General features: G+C 39.0%; 1 protein-coding gene across 4 annotated transcripts in view; it reads left to right on the plus strand.

The window, feature by feature from the left end:
* SLC5A8 (solute carrier family 5 member 8) overlaps positions 1–9,724 on the plus strand; it is a 44,886-nt gene extending 35,162 nt beyond the window's left edge. For 2 of the 4 annotated variants that reach the window (XM_006084089.3, XM_023749871.1), the window contains 4 exons: positions 595–800; positions 4,455–4,558; positions 7,227–7,306; positions 7,566–9,724. In XM_006084089.3, the coding sequence (XP_006084151.1) occupies positions 595–800; positions 4,455–4,558; positions 7,227–7,306; positions 7,566–7,691 (516 nt within the window). In that variant the 3' untranslated portion in view covers positions 7,692–9,724. Of the gene's footprint in view, positions 1–594; positions 801–4,454; positions 4,559–5,875; positions 5,998–7,226; positions 7,307–7,565 lie in introns of all 4 variants that reach the window. The other 2 variants (XR_001347144.2, XM_023749872.1) reach the window with 2 other exon arrangements.
* Positions 9,725–17,987: the final 8,263 nt, after the last annotated feature.

Genomic DNA, 17,987 nt, shown 5'->3' on the forward strand with positions numbered 1-17,987 from the left:
GGACATCTCCAATTATCTCTAGAAGGATTTGGCGTGGTTGTATGCACCAGTGAAGTCATTCCCCCCCCCTCCCCCCGCCGCTAATTACCTTGTGGCGCAGTTGCAGTCATGCATGGTGTTAAGTGTAGGAATAAACTCAGTGTATGCTTTTTTCTTCACAGTCTGTGGCTCACATGGCATGCCATTTGTTCACAGATTAAATAAAACTAGAGTTGACCTGGAGTCAGCTATGGCCCTGTTGTAGTAATTTGGATGTGAAGAGACAAGAAGGTCAGAACAGAATGCTGGCCATAGAAACAGAGTGGTAGAATTGCAAGTATGAGACATATGAGAAGAAAAATGGGCACGAATTGGTGATGGACTAGATAGCGATATGAAGAAAGGGAATGGGATTACAGCATCCTCAGGGCTGAGGATCATGGGCCTATGCGGTTCTTGACAAGAGGTAGGGATCTTGTGTGTGTGGGGGGGAACAGTTTTATGAGGAAGCTGGTAAATTTGCCTTAAACCATGTTGAGCTTAACCTTCTAATGTTAATTTCCATCTCAAAGCAAATGGAATTGTTTTTCTTTTAAAAACACTCTTGTTTTGCAGGGAGCACTTATTGGTCTGCTGGCTGGATTTGCTGCTTCTTTCTGGGTTGGAATTGGAGCTCAACTCTATCCCCCACTTCCCGAGAGAACCATGCCACTAAGCCTTGAAACCTATGGCTGTAACAACACATACAATGGGTCGAATTGGATGACAACCACAGCAATGCCATTTTCTACCACTGCTTTTCAAGAACACAATGTTGAAAGGTATTGAATTAAGCTTTATAATGTCATAATTTTAAAAAATATATGTGACAGGTAGAGAACCCTAGTTACTTTTTGTCATGCCTGCAACAGTGATTTTTGCATAATTCTGAAAGGAGGAGAGATCATGGGGCTTTCTGGCTATAATAGTTTGTGTAGAAATAGAAAAAAAGCCACATTTTTTAGTTTCTATAAAAGCTTCTGCCTCACCTAAAGATCCAGAGAAGACTTGAATAGTAACAACAACAACAAAAATTCCATTATAGGTAAATTCTATGAAATACCAGCTCTATTGGGATTAAATTGTCTTTGTCAACTGAAAAACTTTTAAAATGAAAAGCTCAATTATAAAAAAATATATTGCTTACACAGTCTTTGAAGTATAGCCTTTACTGATTAAAAGCTATAATTATCTAAATGTGTTGAAAGTTGCTATTTGTCCAGATTTCAAGTCTTTAGAGCACTAGCAATGAACTTCATCTGAGCTCTTCGTGCTGGGGTTTTCATCTCGAAGTACACTTTTGAGCTTCTGGATACTGATGCTGTCTGATTTAATGCAATGATGTAGACCTGTTGGTAGATTAGTGTTTATTGTATCGTGAATGTGAGGGCAAGGCTTTCATTAGTGGGTATACAGTTGACAACACAAGTTTGAACTGTGCGGGTTAATTCATACACAGATCTTTTTTTTCAGTGAATGCATACAGTACTATAAATGTATTTTCTCTTCCTTACGATTTTCTTAATAATATTTTCTTTTTCTCTAACTTACTTTATTCTACAAAAACAGTATATAACATGCAAAATATGTGTTCATTGACTGTTTATGCTATTGGTAAGGCTTCTGGTCAGCTGTAGGCTATTAGAGTTAAGTTTGGGGAGATTCAAAAGTTATACACAGATTTTTGACTGAGCAGATGGCTGGAGCCCCAACCTCTGCATTCTTTGAGGTTCAATTGTGTAAATGTCCGGCCTGAAAGCATAAAACCCAAAGACATGTACAAGGACTGGAAAAATGAGGTCACCTCCCTCAAAGTATTAACCAGGTTCCAGGTTACCTGGAATGAAACCGTAATAGAATCATTCCCTTGGAACACCCTTGAGAGAAGTCATGTGACCATGATTAGTGATTCATGTTCTAAGCAGTGGTTCTCAACCTTCCTAATGCCACGACCCTTTAATACAGTTCCTCATGTTGTGGTGACTCCCAACCATAAAATTATTTTCGTTGCTACTTCATAACTGTAATTTTATACTGTTATGAATCGTAATGTAAATATATGATATCCAGGATGTATTTTCAGGGGTCTCGACCCATAGGTTGAGAACCACTGGACCTAGAGGGAACTCAGCTGTGAGAATGCTTGTCAGTGGGAGTTCAGGGCTGGAACTCCATATGGTAGAAACTTCAGGTAGTTTCAGAGCCTGGGGCATGTTTAGAGAGATTTGACTAGGTGGGCTGCTGTCCAACAGGGGTAAGGAAATGCAGGGAAATGGCCTGGACAAGCATGAAAGCACTACTGAGGGGCGTGTTGAGATCTCATTAGAGAGAGTCAGTCGAGGGGAAAATATTAATGGAAGGGTAAGGAGGAGGACGTGCAGGATGTTCTTTGTATTTATAATTTTGCTTATCATTTGTTCTGATTTTGTAAATACCTCTCTTAATTTAAGATTCTAAGAAAAATGGTTATTTGGATTCCTGAAACAAATAAATTTGCTGAGTTTTACTGTGTGCCTGGTACCATAATAATCGCTTTTATGTGTTAGCTTATTTATAAAATAACTCAGCTAATAAATAAGAAGTTTTGAGCATGAACTATGTACTCAGCTCTGAGATGGCTATTTATGTAATATTCATAGAAAGTTTTCCTCTCACATTCACTGTGGTTCCTGCCTTACAGGAAATTATAATGTAGCAGGAGAGAGTGTGTTAATATATACAAAACAATTCAGTAAACACAATAAGTATAATAACTAGCAACTGGTAAATAGCTAATAAAAATTTGATAAATAATTGCTAAAAGAATGAATATAAACAGAGTTGGAGTGTGGATTCGCACAGAGCAGCCGTGGGCAAACTACGGCCCGCAGGCCGGATCCGGCCCGTTTGAAATGAATAAAACTAAAAAAAAAAAAGACCGTACCCTTTTATGTAATGATGTTTACTTTGAATTTATATTAGTTCACACAAACACTCCATCCATGCTTTTGTTCCGGCCCTCCGGTCCAGTTTAAGAACCCATTGTGGCCCTCGAGTCAGAAAGTTTGCCCACCCCTGGCACAGAGACTTCAGAGATGTACCACTTGAAGAATGCAGAGGTTGGCTCAAGGGAGAAGGTCTGGACCATTATTCTTGTCACAGAAAATGAGCAGAAGGAAAGTTGGACAAGAAAATAAATTACTATTATTCATCAGTTTATGTTGTTCATTAGATTCCACATATGAGTGAGATCATGTGACACTTATCTTTCTCTGACTGGCTTATTTCACTTAGCATAGTGCTCTCCAGGTCCATCCATGCTCATAGAAGCATCAAACAGACTGTCCAACCTCATAGGGAAAGAAGGGGAAGGTGGAATTTGGGAGGGAAGAGATCAACCAATGAACTCATGCGAATATGCATAACCTATGGACACAGATGGCGGGGTGGTGGGGAACTGGGTGGGGGCTGGAGGTGGGGTGGGAGAGATCAATGGGGAAAGAGGGGACATATGTAATACTTTCAGCAATAAAGATTTAAAATATGAAAGTAAATAAATGATTAAATAGTGCACTGAGATAAGTGGTATTCCTAGGCTGTCATGGGAGCCAGGAGGAGGAAGAGCTTACCTATTCCTGGGTGGAGTCAAGGAAACCTTCTAAGAGCGATATTACATGAGCAAGAGTTAATCAGGTGAACAAGGTTGGGCAGAAGGGACTAAAGGAAGGAATGTATATGCAGAATGGAGAAACAACATAGGCAGAGGCATGAAGGACTAAAGCCACATGACATCTTAGGAAATTATGCCTAGGTCAGCATCACTGGAGATGAAATAAGACACCCTTTGGTTGCCTGGCTACTGGGTTTCAGTTACCCAGATTCAGTTTTTTATTTTTTAAGTTCCTCACGGTGCTTCAGGCTGCTGGTGTTTACCCCTCTCTAGGATGCTTTCTTCAATAACTCTTTGTTATTCAGATCTCAGTTCAAATGTCACTTCTTCACAAAGGCTTTCTCTGACCACACCTTAGAGTATCGTTCCCTCTTTCCACCTGCTAATGTCACATGACCTTGTTTTCTTTTCTATATGGTGTTTTCCATCAGTGGAAATCATTATATTTATTAATTAGTTTCCTTAGTATATTTATCTCCCCATTAGAATGTAAGCTTTACGAGGGCAGAAACCTTATCTACCTTTTTAATCATAGACCTTTTTAATGATGACAAGAATGGTGCCTGAGACATGCATCACAGTTGAATGAATACACCTGGACAGTATAGAGTTAAGGTTAAGTCGTAATTTTAATTCCTGAACCAATAAGATAAAATTGGGACAGCAGATTATGACACTAAAATCATTATTAAATATTATATTTTGACTTTGCCATGAGGATTATTGACACTCTCAGTTGCCAATAGCATTACATGAAATCTGACATTTTTGCTTTGCTCTCTCTTAGGACTCCACTGATGGATAACTGGTATTCTTTATCGTATCTATACTTCAGCACCCTTGGAACTTTGGTAACATTATTCGTGGGAATACTTGTCAGTTTATCAACAGGTAACTATCTAAACATTAGTACCGTTGTACTTACTTACCTCTACATCAGTTTTTACTATATATGTTTTATAGCTATTTATGTTATTTCACCATAGTCCTGTTAACAGCTAGTTTGATTATTTGTTCCATTTTACATGGGGAATTTGGAAGCAGAAGACTCATCTCTGTTTGAATCTTTGTTCTGTTATTTGTTGCATGAACATGGAGAAGTCTATATAGCTACTCTGAGCCTTAGCTATGTTTTGTGTGAAATGTGAATAATAATAGTAATAATTGACCTGCCTATCTCACAGTTTGCTTTCAGACAAAAATAAGATGCTTGAAAGAAATTGTACATGGCTACCACATGCTATGGATTTTACATATATTATTACAACAACCCTGTGTCATTGCCCTATACTGACCTTTGTAAAATATAAAGAAGCACACACATGTAAGGAATAATGATTGTAATCTTTATATCTAAATGGTATGTGAAGGCTATTTTCAGATGTTCATCAACTTTAAAAAGTAATTTTAAAAAATCAGATTGATAATACACATAGTATACACTGCTCTCTTGGATTGATACAGAACTGTTGTCCTGGAACTTCATTTGTCCTCACGCCATGAATTCCCTTTGTCTCCCTCCTGTGTTAGATTCCCTTCCATCTAACTAATTATTAAATGGAGCACATGGAAAAGAGAGGAGATTTTGGAAATGACACATACCTGAAAAAAGTGTCTTTAATTCTCCCTTATGCTTGATTGTTTGAGTGGAGAATCCTAGGTTGAAAAGAACTCTTGTTTCTGAGAGGATGTCTTAATTTTCTTGTAGCTTACTGTGTTTCTGTTGAGAATACCAGTGCCATGCCACCTGCTGACTCTTTGCATGGGACCCACTTCACAATGACAACCCTAGGCCAGTGGTCGGCAAACTCATTAGTCAACAGAGTCAAATATCAACAGTACTTCTTCAAAATAGACTCGCCCAGGCTGAAAACCGACTTCTGCGCATGGGCCACAAAGTTTCAATCGCACCGTACATGCGCCAGCACGTGGTATTTTGTGGAAGAGCCACACTCAAGGGGCCAAAGAGCCGCATGTGGCTCATGAGCCGCAGTTTGCCGACCACGGCCCTAGGCCTTCAGTAGGGTCCTTTCAATCTGAAGACCCGTGTCCTTCATTCTAGGGCATTTTCCTATATTATTTCATTTGTAATTTCCTGCTATTTTCTGTTTCCTCTTTCTGGAAATTCTATTTGTCAAATGTTTGAGTCTTGGACAGTTCTAATTTTCTTATCTTTTCTCTCCTATTTTCTATCTCTGTGCTTATTAGGTCTACTACATGGGATATTTTTTTTCAATTTTCCAATAATTCTCAAAGGAGCACTCTGATCCAGCCTTGAGAATAGTCTGTAAGGGAAGGAGGACAGGTAGGAGGCTATTGCAGTAATCCAGGTGAGCGATCACAGTGGCTCAGACCAGGGTAGTAGTGTGGAGTTGGTGGAAAGTGCCAGGCTCTCCAATTTCTTACGCTCCCTCACACATGTACATCCACAGCAATCAAACTAGGGGAAGGCACTGCCTTCTTTATCAAATGTGTAATGACTAGTTAGAACTTCTCCACTCTGTCCAAGTATGTGTGATGTCTTTGTTTAAAAAAGTCATGTTCTCTCCACATGAACAGGCATCCAGTGATAAAACACTTCAACTTCATGAATTTCATAAATGTCTTATTCCCACTCCACAGCAGCAGTGAGCACCTTGGAAAAAATATAGAAACATAAAACTCTGGTGCTCCTTGGGAAATATTTTAAAATCTACTGTAGGATACTAGGAATCTGTAAGAATCCAGACCAAACAGACTTGAGTTGGTGTTTCAGTTTCACCTAACCATGTACTGTGTGTCATGAGTATGTTTCTTCATCAGGAAAGTAGGGTAAATAATTCTGTGAGTAAACATTCATGGGCATAATGGTCACTTTGGACATTTAGTAAAAGTCAGAATTCAGGGGCCCCTCCCCAAAAGTTCTAACTGGGTCAGTCCGGGTTGGAGTCCAGGAATCTGCTTTTTAAGTACTTCGCCCAGGTGACTTGAGAAAGAGGTAGTTTGAAAACCACTCTTTGAGATACATGGCTTTAAAAAGCATTCTCTTTGATCCACAGGAGAAGTAACAAACCAAAGTAAAATCTCAGGGAAGAGGAATTGGATCAAATACCAATCATCATATTGGTTTTTATTTAAATAATTTATTCAGCAATTCATAATTTCCTGAGTTTCTTCACACACATCTACATTCACAGCCACCAAATCGGGGAAAGGCAACTTTACCATCTGAAGCAGAGACAGATGATTTGATATTTTATTGGTAGTTCATAAAGGATGCTTTAAAACAGTTTTCCTCCCAGTACTCGGCCAGGTGATGCGCTCTTTAGTTGAGTACCTGATGAGGCAGTTGGCTTGCACTTATCTTAAACTCCTACTGATCACAGTGAGAGCCTTACAGAAACCGAGACTGAGGCAAGGGACATGGTGGGCTAGTCTCCAGCACTGCTTAAACGATTTCCTTTCTCTTTGTGTTTTATGAGTGTGTAGAGTCGAATGTGCACAAGTTAAATGCTTGCATGATGGACTGGGTAATTATAGGAATCCTTTTAACAATGCAAATAATGTATATGTTTTTCAGGAGGAAGAAAACAAAACTTAGACCGAAAATTTCTATTAACTAAAGAGGACATGTTATTCAATTTTGACAATTTTAAGAAAGTAAGTTGGCTTTCTTTTTCCTCCAATTAGTATGACTGTTTTTATCACCGGGAGAGACACCTAGTTGGTCTTTACACCCTCCTGAACTCTGATGACAGGGAAGATATTTGCCCTATTTCATGATCTGTTTTTGTTGTATGTCTCCCTCAGCAGACTACAAACCTGATATAGAAAAAGAAAAGCCGTAATGACAATTATTTAGAATTGAATGAATGAACAGTTTCTTTCTTTTAATCACCATGTTAACATTTTATTTTAGAAGGAGCAAGTTGTAGGCTATAAATCTCACCCAGTAGAAGAGGGCGGAACCGATAATCCTGCTTTCAACCACATCGAAATGAACTTCACAGACCCAAGTGGCAGGACCAGCGGGACTCACTTGTGAAGCAGCTGTGATACTTGATGATCGTACACGGTGGCCCAGTTTTATATATTTTCTAAGACAATTCGATCAGGTATATATATATATATATATATTTTGTTCATCATGAGTGTTTTGGGGGAAACCTTCGGGGGATAAAATGTTGTTACAACAAAGTCCTGACTTTCCTCATTTACACTTACTCATCGATGCTACGGTGGAGTTTAGAGTTTCAGCATCAGCATTTCCCTCTCTCAGTTCTTTATTTCCATGAATATAGTTGTGAAAGTTATGAAAGTTATGACTCCCTATGTGCCAAAAGGCTAATACACACATATATACACATACTTAATGGTCAAAAGCATATTCTTAAGTTCAAGCATTATTAAAAAAATTTCCCATGCTTTTGGTGCTAGCATATAAATTTTGGGGGGATTTCTAAAATCATAACTAATATTGAAAAGAGTTTTTCTCTCTCCTACTACATACTCTATACTTAGGGAACAAGGAAGTAATAGGTCTGTGTTGTATATCTCTTTGCTTCTCATTGACTCCTATCAGTCCAGGGCATATATTAGCCTTGGGACCAATTCTGGCTCAGGAAGGTGGAAATCAAGAAGCATGCTGTTTGGGACAGAACATGGGTCCAATGATCAGGTCTTCTTGGCGCTGTGCTTCTATTCTTACGCCTTTATGCTTGTTAGCTAGAGTTCCTGGCCACTGGCTGCTTGTATTGTCTTCTTAGACTCCGGTTCTTAGCTGCATTGCTGGTTTCTCACCCATCAACTTTGGTTTTGTTGTGCACTTTACCTTTGATTGCCTTCCTAGTTTCCTGTTTACTCTATTGTCTTGAGACACCCATGTGAATCATGCTGACCCACGTCCTGGTTCACTAAGCCCCAGCCTGTAAATTATAAGCACACATGAACCTACTACTGACTGAAGTACCTTCAACAGAGGTACTCATGGATTTGGTGATCCAAGGACATTTACACTATTAAAAATGCCTAAGCTCCATGGAGTTAGATGATTACATTCAATGCAATTAAGTTGAATTTTTGAATGTCAACTAATTTGTAATTAATTAAATTTAATGATACATAGGCTTACAGATCTTGACTTCTAGTACACTCACTCCGTTAAAGAGCTAAATTACATAGGCAAACACTACTATTGTTCTTTAATGTTCATAAATTATTAAATATATGCCTTGTTCTGTGTTTTCACATTTCAAGTAGCAGTCTCAAAGTTTATTTTGTTTATTTTGCTACCTTTCTAGCTAAGAGTTTGATAAGGCTTTCATCAGTTTTTATTTCCTGCAGTACCCACATTAGATATGGTTTAAAATTGTGTTTACTTTTAGCTTTGCAATATTTGAAAATTATTTCAGAAATATTTAAGTACATTAAAATATTATATAATTAAGTTTTTGATTATTTTCTGATATTAATGTAAGCTTACTCTGTACATTTATGGTTGCCAATTGAAAACATTAAGAAACAAAAAAAATAGGAAGTAGCTTTTATCTAAAACAGATTTATATAACATTTAAAATGTATCCAAATGTTTCATATGTGTATAGATGTTATTTTTAATCAATACATTTGTAAGCATACATTGAATTTTGTATATCTGTATGTTTTAATGAGTAGAAAGACATAATAATATTTCTTTTATGTGAGTGTGATTTGAACTATTGTTATTTATTTAATAATCCTAAATGCACATGTGTGTAGAATTCTTCAATTTTAAAAATCAAAATCAGGTTAAGTTTTTTCTCTCATCTGGCTGCCATGGGTTTTGCAATGTAGTCTTAGTGAGAGATAAGGTACTTCCATTATTGTCCACTTTCTTTTACTGAAGTATATCTTTGTGATATTAGGAACTGTTGTTCTTTTGTTTTCATAAATACATGAGTGTCAGATATAATACTTAAGAAATCAAAGTTATGTTATTATTATTAAAGAATATTTATCTTATCTAAATCTTTGTACAAAATCAAAGAGAGGTAAAAGTTACTGTAGTATAATATAAATTAAATAATCTAATGTTCTTAATTATTTTTTTTAATTTATTTTTATTGTTGAAAGTATTACAGATTTCCCCCAATGTCCCCTCCCCCCGCCCCATTGACCCCCTGCACCCTGCCTTCCCCACCTCCTCCAGGCCTTCACCACCCTATTGTTTGTGTGTCCATGGGCTGTGCATATATGCATATAAATTCCCTGGTTAATCTCTCTCCACTCTCCCCCCTCCACCCGCCCCACACACACACCCTCACCTCCCTCTGAGATTCATCAGTCATCACAACAATCCTAATGTGAGGGAAAAGCTCACACAAGTTGTCTAGTTTTGTTTTGTCACAGATAAATTGTGTGACCTTGCCCTAACCGGTTTGGCTCAGTGGATAGAGCGTCGGCCTACGGACTCAAGGGTCCCAGGTTCGATTCCGGTCAAGGGCATGTACCTTGTTTGCGGGCACATCCCTAATAAGGGGTGTGCAGGAGGCAGCTGATCGATGTTTCTCTCTCATCGATGTTTCTAACTCTCTATCCCTCTCCCTTCCTCTCTGTAAAAAATCAATAAAATATATTTAAAAAAAATTGTGTGACCTTGAATTTATTCTTAATCTCTTCTAATGATGGAACATAACACTAAACACCTACCTCACAGGAATACTGTGAGTATGGAAGGTCAGATAGCACTTTATTAACTCAAATAGTGTTACTTTGAATCTAATCTGATTGGAAATAAAAATTTGAGACAAAGCTCATTTGCCAGTAAGAAAAAAAAAAGCTGTTAATAATTTGTAATGTCAATGATGTGGAGATAAAAATATGTGCCATAGAAGCATTAAAATATATTTAGTGGTCAGCAGGATTAATATAACAGAGAATGTAAACATTAAAGGAGGCTGTAGACCAGTCATATTCACTCCATAGAGAAATGAAAATTTTATATATAGGATGTGAAAAAGTACAAATTATCCATTTCAATATGCAATTATTCCTCTCTAGACCAGTGGTTCTCAATGGGACAATTTTGCACCTCAGGGGACATCTGGAAATATTTGGATACATTTCTGGTTGTCATAGCTGGTAAGGAGGTGCTACTGGCATCTAGTGAGTAGAATTTAGGGACCCTGCTAAACATCCTAGGATGCACAAGGCAGCCTCACTCCTCCACAACAAAAATCATCCTGTCCCTGAAATAGTAGTGTTGTTTGAGAAATCCTGCCCTGGAGGCTAAGGTTGCAATCTTGATTTTCCTGAAGTCACACACCCTGGTGTGTTCCTTTAGGGAAATTGCCATGAGTCTTTTCACTGATCTTTCTCATCTACATGTCAAAAGTAAGCATCGCTAAGCATGTGGAACATTTTGATGCGAAATAATGACCATGTGTTTTCACAGCATTTTGAAAATATTAAGGACTGTAGAATTGTGAATAATTATGAAAACAACTCTTAACAGTTTTGTTTCCAGAATTAACACACATTAGATGAAGGGTATATGAACATGAAAATTTTATAATATTGTTTTATTTATAAAAATCCCAGAAGGTATAGTTTATTGTTAACAATTGAGTGTCTGTCCATGATGTAGATACAGGGGACTGGGATGGAGCAGAGACGAGGGGAGTTACTTATTCTCTATGTTGATTCTTATAGGAAATTCTGACTTTTTTCCAATAATGATAGTTGATACTAATTCAACTGAGTGTATGACCATTTAGTTACTGGAAATCCTACTATACAATTTAGTCATGGTAAAATTTACTTTTACATTTAAGTTGTGTGCCCATTGTTTGTGAAAAAAACTTGAGAGACTTGAACATTAAAGTGTAAAATATGGTTGCATTTCTGATTTTTCATCTTGCTGATTAAACACTCTACAAGTGTCTTTGAAGTTGTCTGTTTTTGAGGAATTGAATATAATTAATTTTATCAGCATTTAAAAAAGGTTATTTCCACTTCATTTACCACATAAAGGACTCTTCCTGCATACAATATCTATATATATAAAAGCCCAGCGACTGTTATGGTGGAACGACCAGACGACTGGTAGCTATGATGCACTCAACGCAGGAGCTGCCTTCTGGTGGTCAGTGCGCTCCCACAGTGGGAGCGCTGCTAAGCCAGAAGCTGGCTTACGGCTGGCGAGCACAGCGGCAGTGGCAGGAGCCACTCCCACCTCTGCAGCAGCACTAAGGACTCCTCGGTGGATGTCTGACTGCCAGCTTAGGCGGACATCCCCCGAGGGGTCCTGGACTGCAAGAGGGCGCAGGCCGGGCTGAAAGACCACCCCCCCTCCAGTGCACAAATGTCGTGCACTGGGCCTCTAGTATAGATTATAAAAGTGTAAGCAAATAAACATGCAAAATTTTGTCACTGAAGAATATATTATATTTTAAGTAATTAACACTATTTGAAAATAGAAAGTAACATTTAATACTGGCTATTTCTTAGTCATTATCTCTTTGAATATTCCCCCCTTTTCCATTTTTTCTATTCTATAACTCTTTTACTCCTATTACATGACTATTGCAACTCTTTATCCTAGTCTCCATGCCTTCTAATCTGGTTCATTATTTCTATCCTTTTATATTTATGTGATGCATCCTGGATGATTACAAAAAAAAGTTATTTAAGATCTAAACAGAAGTAAAATACAATGTAATTTTGAAGTAGAGACAAAAAATAGGGCCCATTGTTGAGGTAGACAGAGAAAAAAAGAAGATGGGTGAGTGAGGTGGAAAGATAAGAGATAGGAGACAGAAGAATACATAGATTCACCTTCCTGCTGAGGCCATGCATGGCATTATATAATGATGGTGAAAGCCAGGATGGCCAGGCAAAGACAAGATTTCAAAAAATGGTAGGAAAGAGTCAAGAAATACCTTATTTCCAGTAGAAGAGGCAAGGGCTTGACTCAAGGGGGGCTGTTAACAGAGGCAGTGATCAAGCAGAGAGGAGAGGCATGGGGGAGCTTCAGAGGAAAATATAGTGGTGACATAATTCAGAAAATGCAAGCAATGACCCCCTTCTCCCTGGAGCATTCAATGTCGTCCTCGGTTCTTTTCCATAATAATCAGGTCTTTGATTTTTATAACTCAGCAAATACCAGAGAACAGAGGGACTTCTTGGCTTTTGAATGTCAAAAATCTAGCTCTTAGGCTAACAAGCATAAAATATCTTGGAAGGTAAGAGCTAGGTTCTGGGACCCCTAGAATAGAAATGGATTCTCGAGCCTGGGAGGGTAAGAGGGAAGTGGTGAGAGTTAATACATTGGTGAGTCTGAAGAAGGGTCTCTGTGGGTCACTGTTCCTCCTACTGAGCCCTGGGATGGCAATAGCAAATCACAGGATTTGAAAATAAACAAAACTCATGCCCATTTCCTGGTTAGAGCTTAGAGCCAAAAGATCTCAGTAAATACATAGCTGAGTGATATGTCTGGGCAGGCATGCGGCTTTGGGGTGTTGGAGAGACTTGACCGTGTTTAATAAGCACAGAAGCAGAAATTGCTGAATGAGGTGTCCAGGCAAATAGCAATTCAACCTCACAATTTCCTACAACCTAGTATAATAGAAGGTAAGGAAAGAAACCCATATGGGAATTAGACAAACAGGCTGAGACCTGTTTAGAGCTGACAAGGATTTTATGGTTTCTAAACAGAACATGAATATTATATAATCTTAGACAATTAAAAAAATCAAGGCAGGTGGGGGAGTGGTGATAGGAGGAAGAAATACTACTCTCTGCATAGTAAGCACTCAATACTGTAGCTGAATATTTATTTCAATCTCAATGCTTTTCATGATCCCTTTTTCAAACATACTCATCTGTGTTCACTGCTGTATTCTTAGCCTTTAGAACAGTCTGGCTCAATAAATGTTTGTTGAATGAATGAATTCATACAATTCCTGTCTCTTGAGAGTTTTCATCCACCTTTTTTGCTTGTTTGCTTCTATTTTTTTTACAATATATTTTTATTGATTTCAGAGAGGAAGGGAGAGGAAAACAGAGAGAAATATCAACGATGAGCAAGAATCATTGATCAGCTGTCTCCTGCACACCCCCTACTGGGGATCGAGTCCGAAACCTGGGCATGTGCCCTTGACTGGAATCGAACCCAGGACCATTCAGTCTGCAGGCCAATGCTCTATCCACTGAGCCAAACCAGCTAGGGCTGTTTGTTTTTAAATGAGAGTCATGGGTTTGATTCCCTAGGAAGCAGAGTCTGAAAGGTCGTTTAATGTGCTTAATGTTTATGACGGAGTGCCTTGAGGATCAACACCTGTGGAAGGAAGACGACAGAAGCAGGATTGAGCAGAGCTGCAGGTTGAGCTGTAATGCAGATCCAAGGACAATCCCCCTCCCCCCCCCACCCCCCACCCCCACAGACTCCACAGGGAGAGGAGCCCTTCAGAGTTACCCCAAGTTGGGCCAAGACAGCCAAGCTTTCCTATTCCTGCATCAATTAGTTCAGTGGTTCTCAACCTTCCTAATGCTGCCACCCTTTAATACAGTTCCTCATGTCGTGGTGACCCCCAACCATAAAACTATTTTCATTGCTACTTCATAACTGTAATTTTGCTACTGTTATGAATCGTAATGTAAATATCTGATATGCAGGATGTATTTTCATTGTTACAAATTGAACATAATTAAAGCATGGTGATTAATCACAAAAACAATATGTAATTATATATGTGTTTTCTGATGGTCTTAGGCGACCCCTGTGAAAGGGTTGTTCAACCCCCAAAGGGGTCTCGACCCACAGGTTGAGAACTGAATTAGTTGTTGATATGGGCTGTCGCAGGAAGGGGAGTGTCAGACCAGGAGATCCTCTGCAGGAAGGGGTGGAGAGACTTTCGGCCAATTCCACTCCCACCGGCGGCGGGGGCTTGAAGTCCTTCCTTGCAGGGAAGTCTCCGCAGTGTCCTACAGTGTCCACTTCAGGAGGTATGGTGCATTTTAGAGAATTTAAATCACTTATCCAAGGTCATACACCTTGACTCTGAACTTGGTTTTATCTCACTCCAAAGCCCATAATCTTAATATTTTTGTTTTATTGTACATGTTGATGAAAGCTCACACCTAAATTGGTGAGGGCAGGGGTTGGAGTTACAGGGGTGGGCAAACTTTTTGACTCGAGGGCCACAATGGGTTCTTAAACTGGACCGGAGGGCCGGAACAAAAGCATGGATGGAGTGTTTGTGTGAACTAATATAAATTCAAAGTAAACATCATTACATAAAAGGGTACAGTCTTTTTATTTTTAGTTTTATTCATTTAAAACGGGCCGTAGTTTGCCCACGGCTGAGTTAGAAGGACTTATTCTCAGGTTTCTGGGCTAATACAGTGCAGGTCAAAGTGAAGGACCTTTTGTGGCACTGACTCAATCCTTTTAAGAAGTGCCCAGTGTTCTGCTCAGTTAGGAGCCCGCAGTGACCGTGCTTTGTATCAAATGATATGATTAACTGACAACTACTACAGTTTGAAATTGTTACCCACCCACCTTTCCACCAGAGTGATGTTCTCCAAATATTATACAGTCAGATAAAACGAAATTCAGCTTGAATTACAGAGTATATTAAAGGAATTCAAATTATGGCAAATATGGACCAGATCAGTAGTTTTCAAAGAGTAGTCCCCAACTAACAGTATCAACACCACCTGGGTACTTGTAGCAGTTGAAATTCTCGGGCCCACCTGAGACTTACGGAATAAGAGATGGTGGTGCTAGAGTCCAGGTGACTTTAATTCGTGCTAGAGTTAATTTGAGAACTACTGGATCAGATGACAATGATAATTAGTAGGAAAAACAAACTGGGCTTATGGTTAGCAAATAAACTACATAGAAATGATTTCTTTAAAAGTGCTTTGTTTACTTTTGTTTGCATATCGGACCTCAGTCCTTTCAAATGATCCCAATGTCCTAATTAGTAAGGTCTGAAATAACAAAGTTAAAATTGCGCTTGTGGGGAAAACTAAGGCAAGCTGAGTGCAGCTCAGCACAGGGTCCCACTGGGAACAGCTTTAGTAGTTACCTCTCCCTACCAGGTGCTATATGGATCCAAATTAAGTACATCAAGTCTTTAAAATCACTCATGCAATGAAAACATTCTAAGTAAGCCTTCCTAAATTTTTTATAATTTGAAAATATTATAAAATCAGTATCTTAATTCCAGACAGTCAATTGGGAAAATTACTCTGTGTCCCTGTTGGAAAGACAGTGGCTAGCCCTTAACTCTAGAGTAGAGATTACATAAAGTTGAGGCCTTACCCTTGGCTCTTTCATGGTGAAATGTATTTACAGGAAAGTGAGTTCAAGTTGATTGCATGCTATAACCAGGGGTCCTCAAACTACGGCCCGCAGGCCACATGCGGCCCGTCGAAAACATTTATCTGGCCCGCGGGGTGTTTTTGCCGCTGCTGCCTGTCTTGCTTAGCAGCCGACTCGTCCCGGGCCTTGCAGTGCGCATGTGTGGAATGTCTGAAGGACAGTGAACTGGCCCCCTGTTTAAAAAGTTTGAGGATTGCCCTGACTGGTTTGGCTCAGTGGATAGAGCGTTGGCCTGCGGACTCAAGGGTCCCAGGTTTGATTCTGGTCAAGGGCATGTACCTTGGTTGTGGGCACATTCCCAGTAGGGGGCGTGCAGGAGGCAGCTGGTCGATGTTTCTCTCTCATCGATGTTTCTAACTCTCTATCCCTCTCCCTTCCTCTCTGTGAAAAATCAATAAAATATATTTTTTAAAAAAAAGTTTTTTTAAAAAAAAGTTTCTGCAGTATAAGCAAAAGTGTGTCTGCCTTTTAAACTCATTTAAGAAACACTGGAACTTGACTTGTAGGCATCACACTCTGTTAGGCACTGGGGAAGAACAAGGGGCGGGGGGTTCTTGATCTCTATCACTTACAAGCTATCTGAGGATATAAGAAGATATGCAGGCACTAGCTGAGGAAAGAGTCTGAGTGAGTGGGGCAGGTTATGCAATAGAAGAAGTCTAGGCAGAAGGAGCCCAGTGGACAGGACTTGTTGGGAGATGTACTTGTTGAATTCTATCTTATAAAAACTCATAAGATTAGATAGATTAGAAAATCATCAAATTATGGCATATACATTATGTATGATATTTAAAATATTCCACCATCAAGACAGGAAAACAAAGTTTATAAATGTATGCTAATATTTTGATGGCTATATTATATTTTTTTGCATGTATTCACCCAATAAACACTTGATTTTTTTTCTAGTTTTATTGAGATATAATGGACATTGGATGTGGTATAAGTTTAAGGTGTACAGCAAATTATTTGACTTATATTTATTGTGAAATAATTACCACAGTGACTTTAGTTAATATTTGTCATCTCATCGATACTAAAAAGAAAGAGAAAATAATGGTGAGAACTCTTAGGATCTCCTCTCTTAACAACTTTTAAAAATACCTTACAACAGTGTTAACTATAGTCATCATATTGTACATTATATCCCTAGTACTTATTTATCTTTAAAAAGTGAGGTATAATTGACATATAACATTATATTAGTTTCAGGTGTCCTACATAATGATTCAATATTTGTACATATTGCAAAAACAATATATACAATATATAACATTCATCTCCACACAGTTATAAATATTTTTTCTTATGAAAACTTTTAAGATCTACTATATTAACAACTTTCAAATATACAGTACAGTATTATTAACTATAATCATCATGCAGCACTATATTACATTCCCAGGACTTAGTTATTTTATAACTGGAAGTTTTATACCTTTTGACCACATTCACTTACATCTCCCACATCCCACACCCTGCCTCTGGCTGCAACTAATTTGTTCCCTGTATCTGTGAATATTTTTTGTTTTGTTTCTATATATATTTTTTAGATTCCACATATATGTGAGGTTATAAGGTCTCTATTGATTTAACTCATCTATATATATAAAAATCCAGCAACTGGAACGCCATAACAACCAGAGCAACCTGAAGCTATGGTGCCCACTGCTGCCAGCGAACCAGCGAACCAGCTGGATCTGGGGGTGGGGCCAGCTGGCCAACCTCCTCAGCCCCTCCCCCAGCCAGCCCCGCCTGTGATCGGGCCGCTCCCCTTCAATAGGGGGTGGGGCCGGCCAGCCACCACCCACAGCTTCTCCCCCTGGCTAGCCTCACCCCTGATGGGTCCCCACAACCCTGATTGGCCTGAGACCCCTCCCCCCAGCCAGCTCCATCCCCAATCGGCCCCCACAATCCGATAGGGGGCAAGCCCCACCGGCCAACATCCCACCATCTCCTCCTCCCGACAGGCTC

This window comes from Myotis lucifugus, unplaced genomic scaffold, assembly GCF_000147115.1.
Source record: "Myotis lucifugus unplaced genomic scaffold, Myoluc2.0 scaffold_10, whole genome shotgun sequence".
NCBI classification, from domain to species: domain Eukaryota; kingdom Metazoa; phylum Chordata; class Mammalia; order Chiroptera; family Vespertilionidae; genus Myotis; species Myotis lucifugus.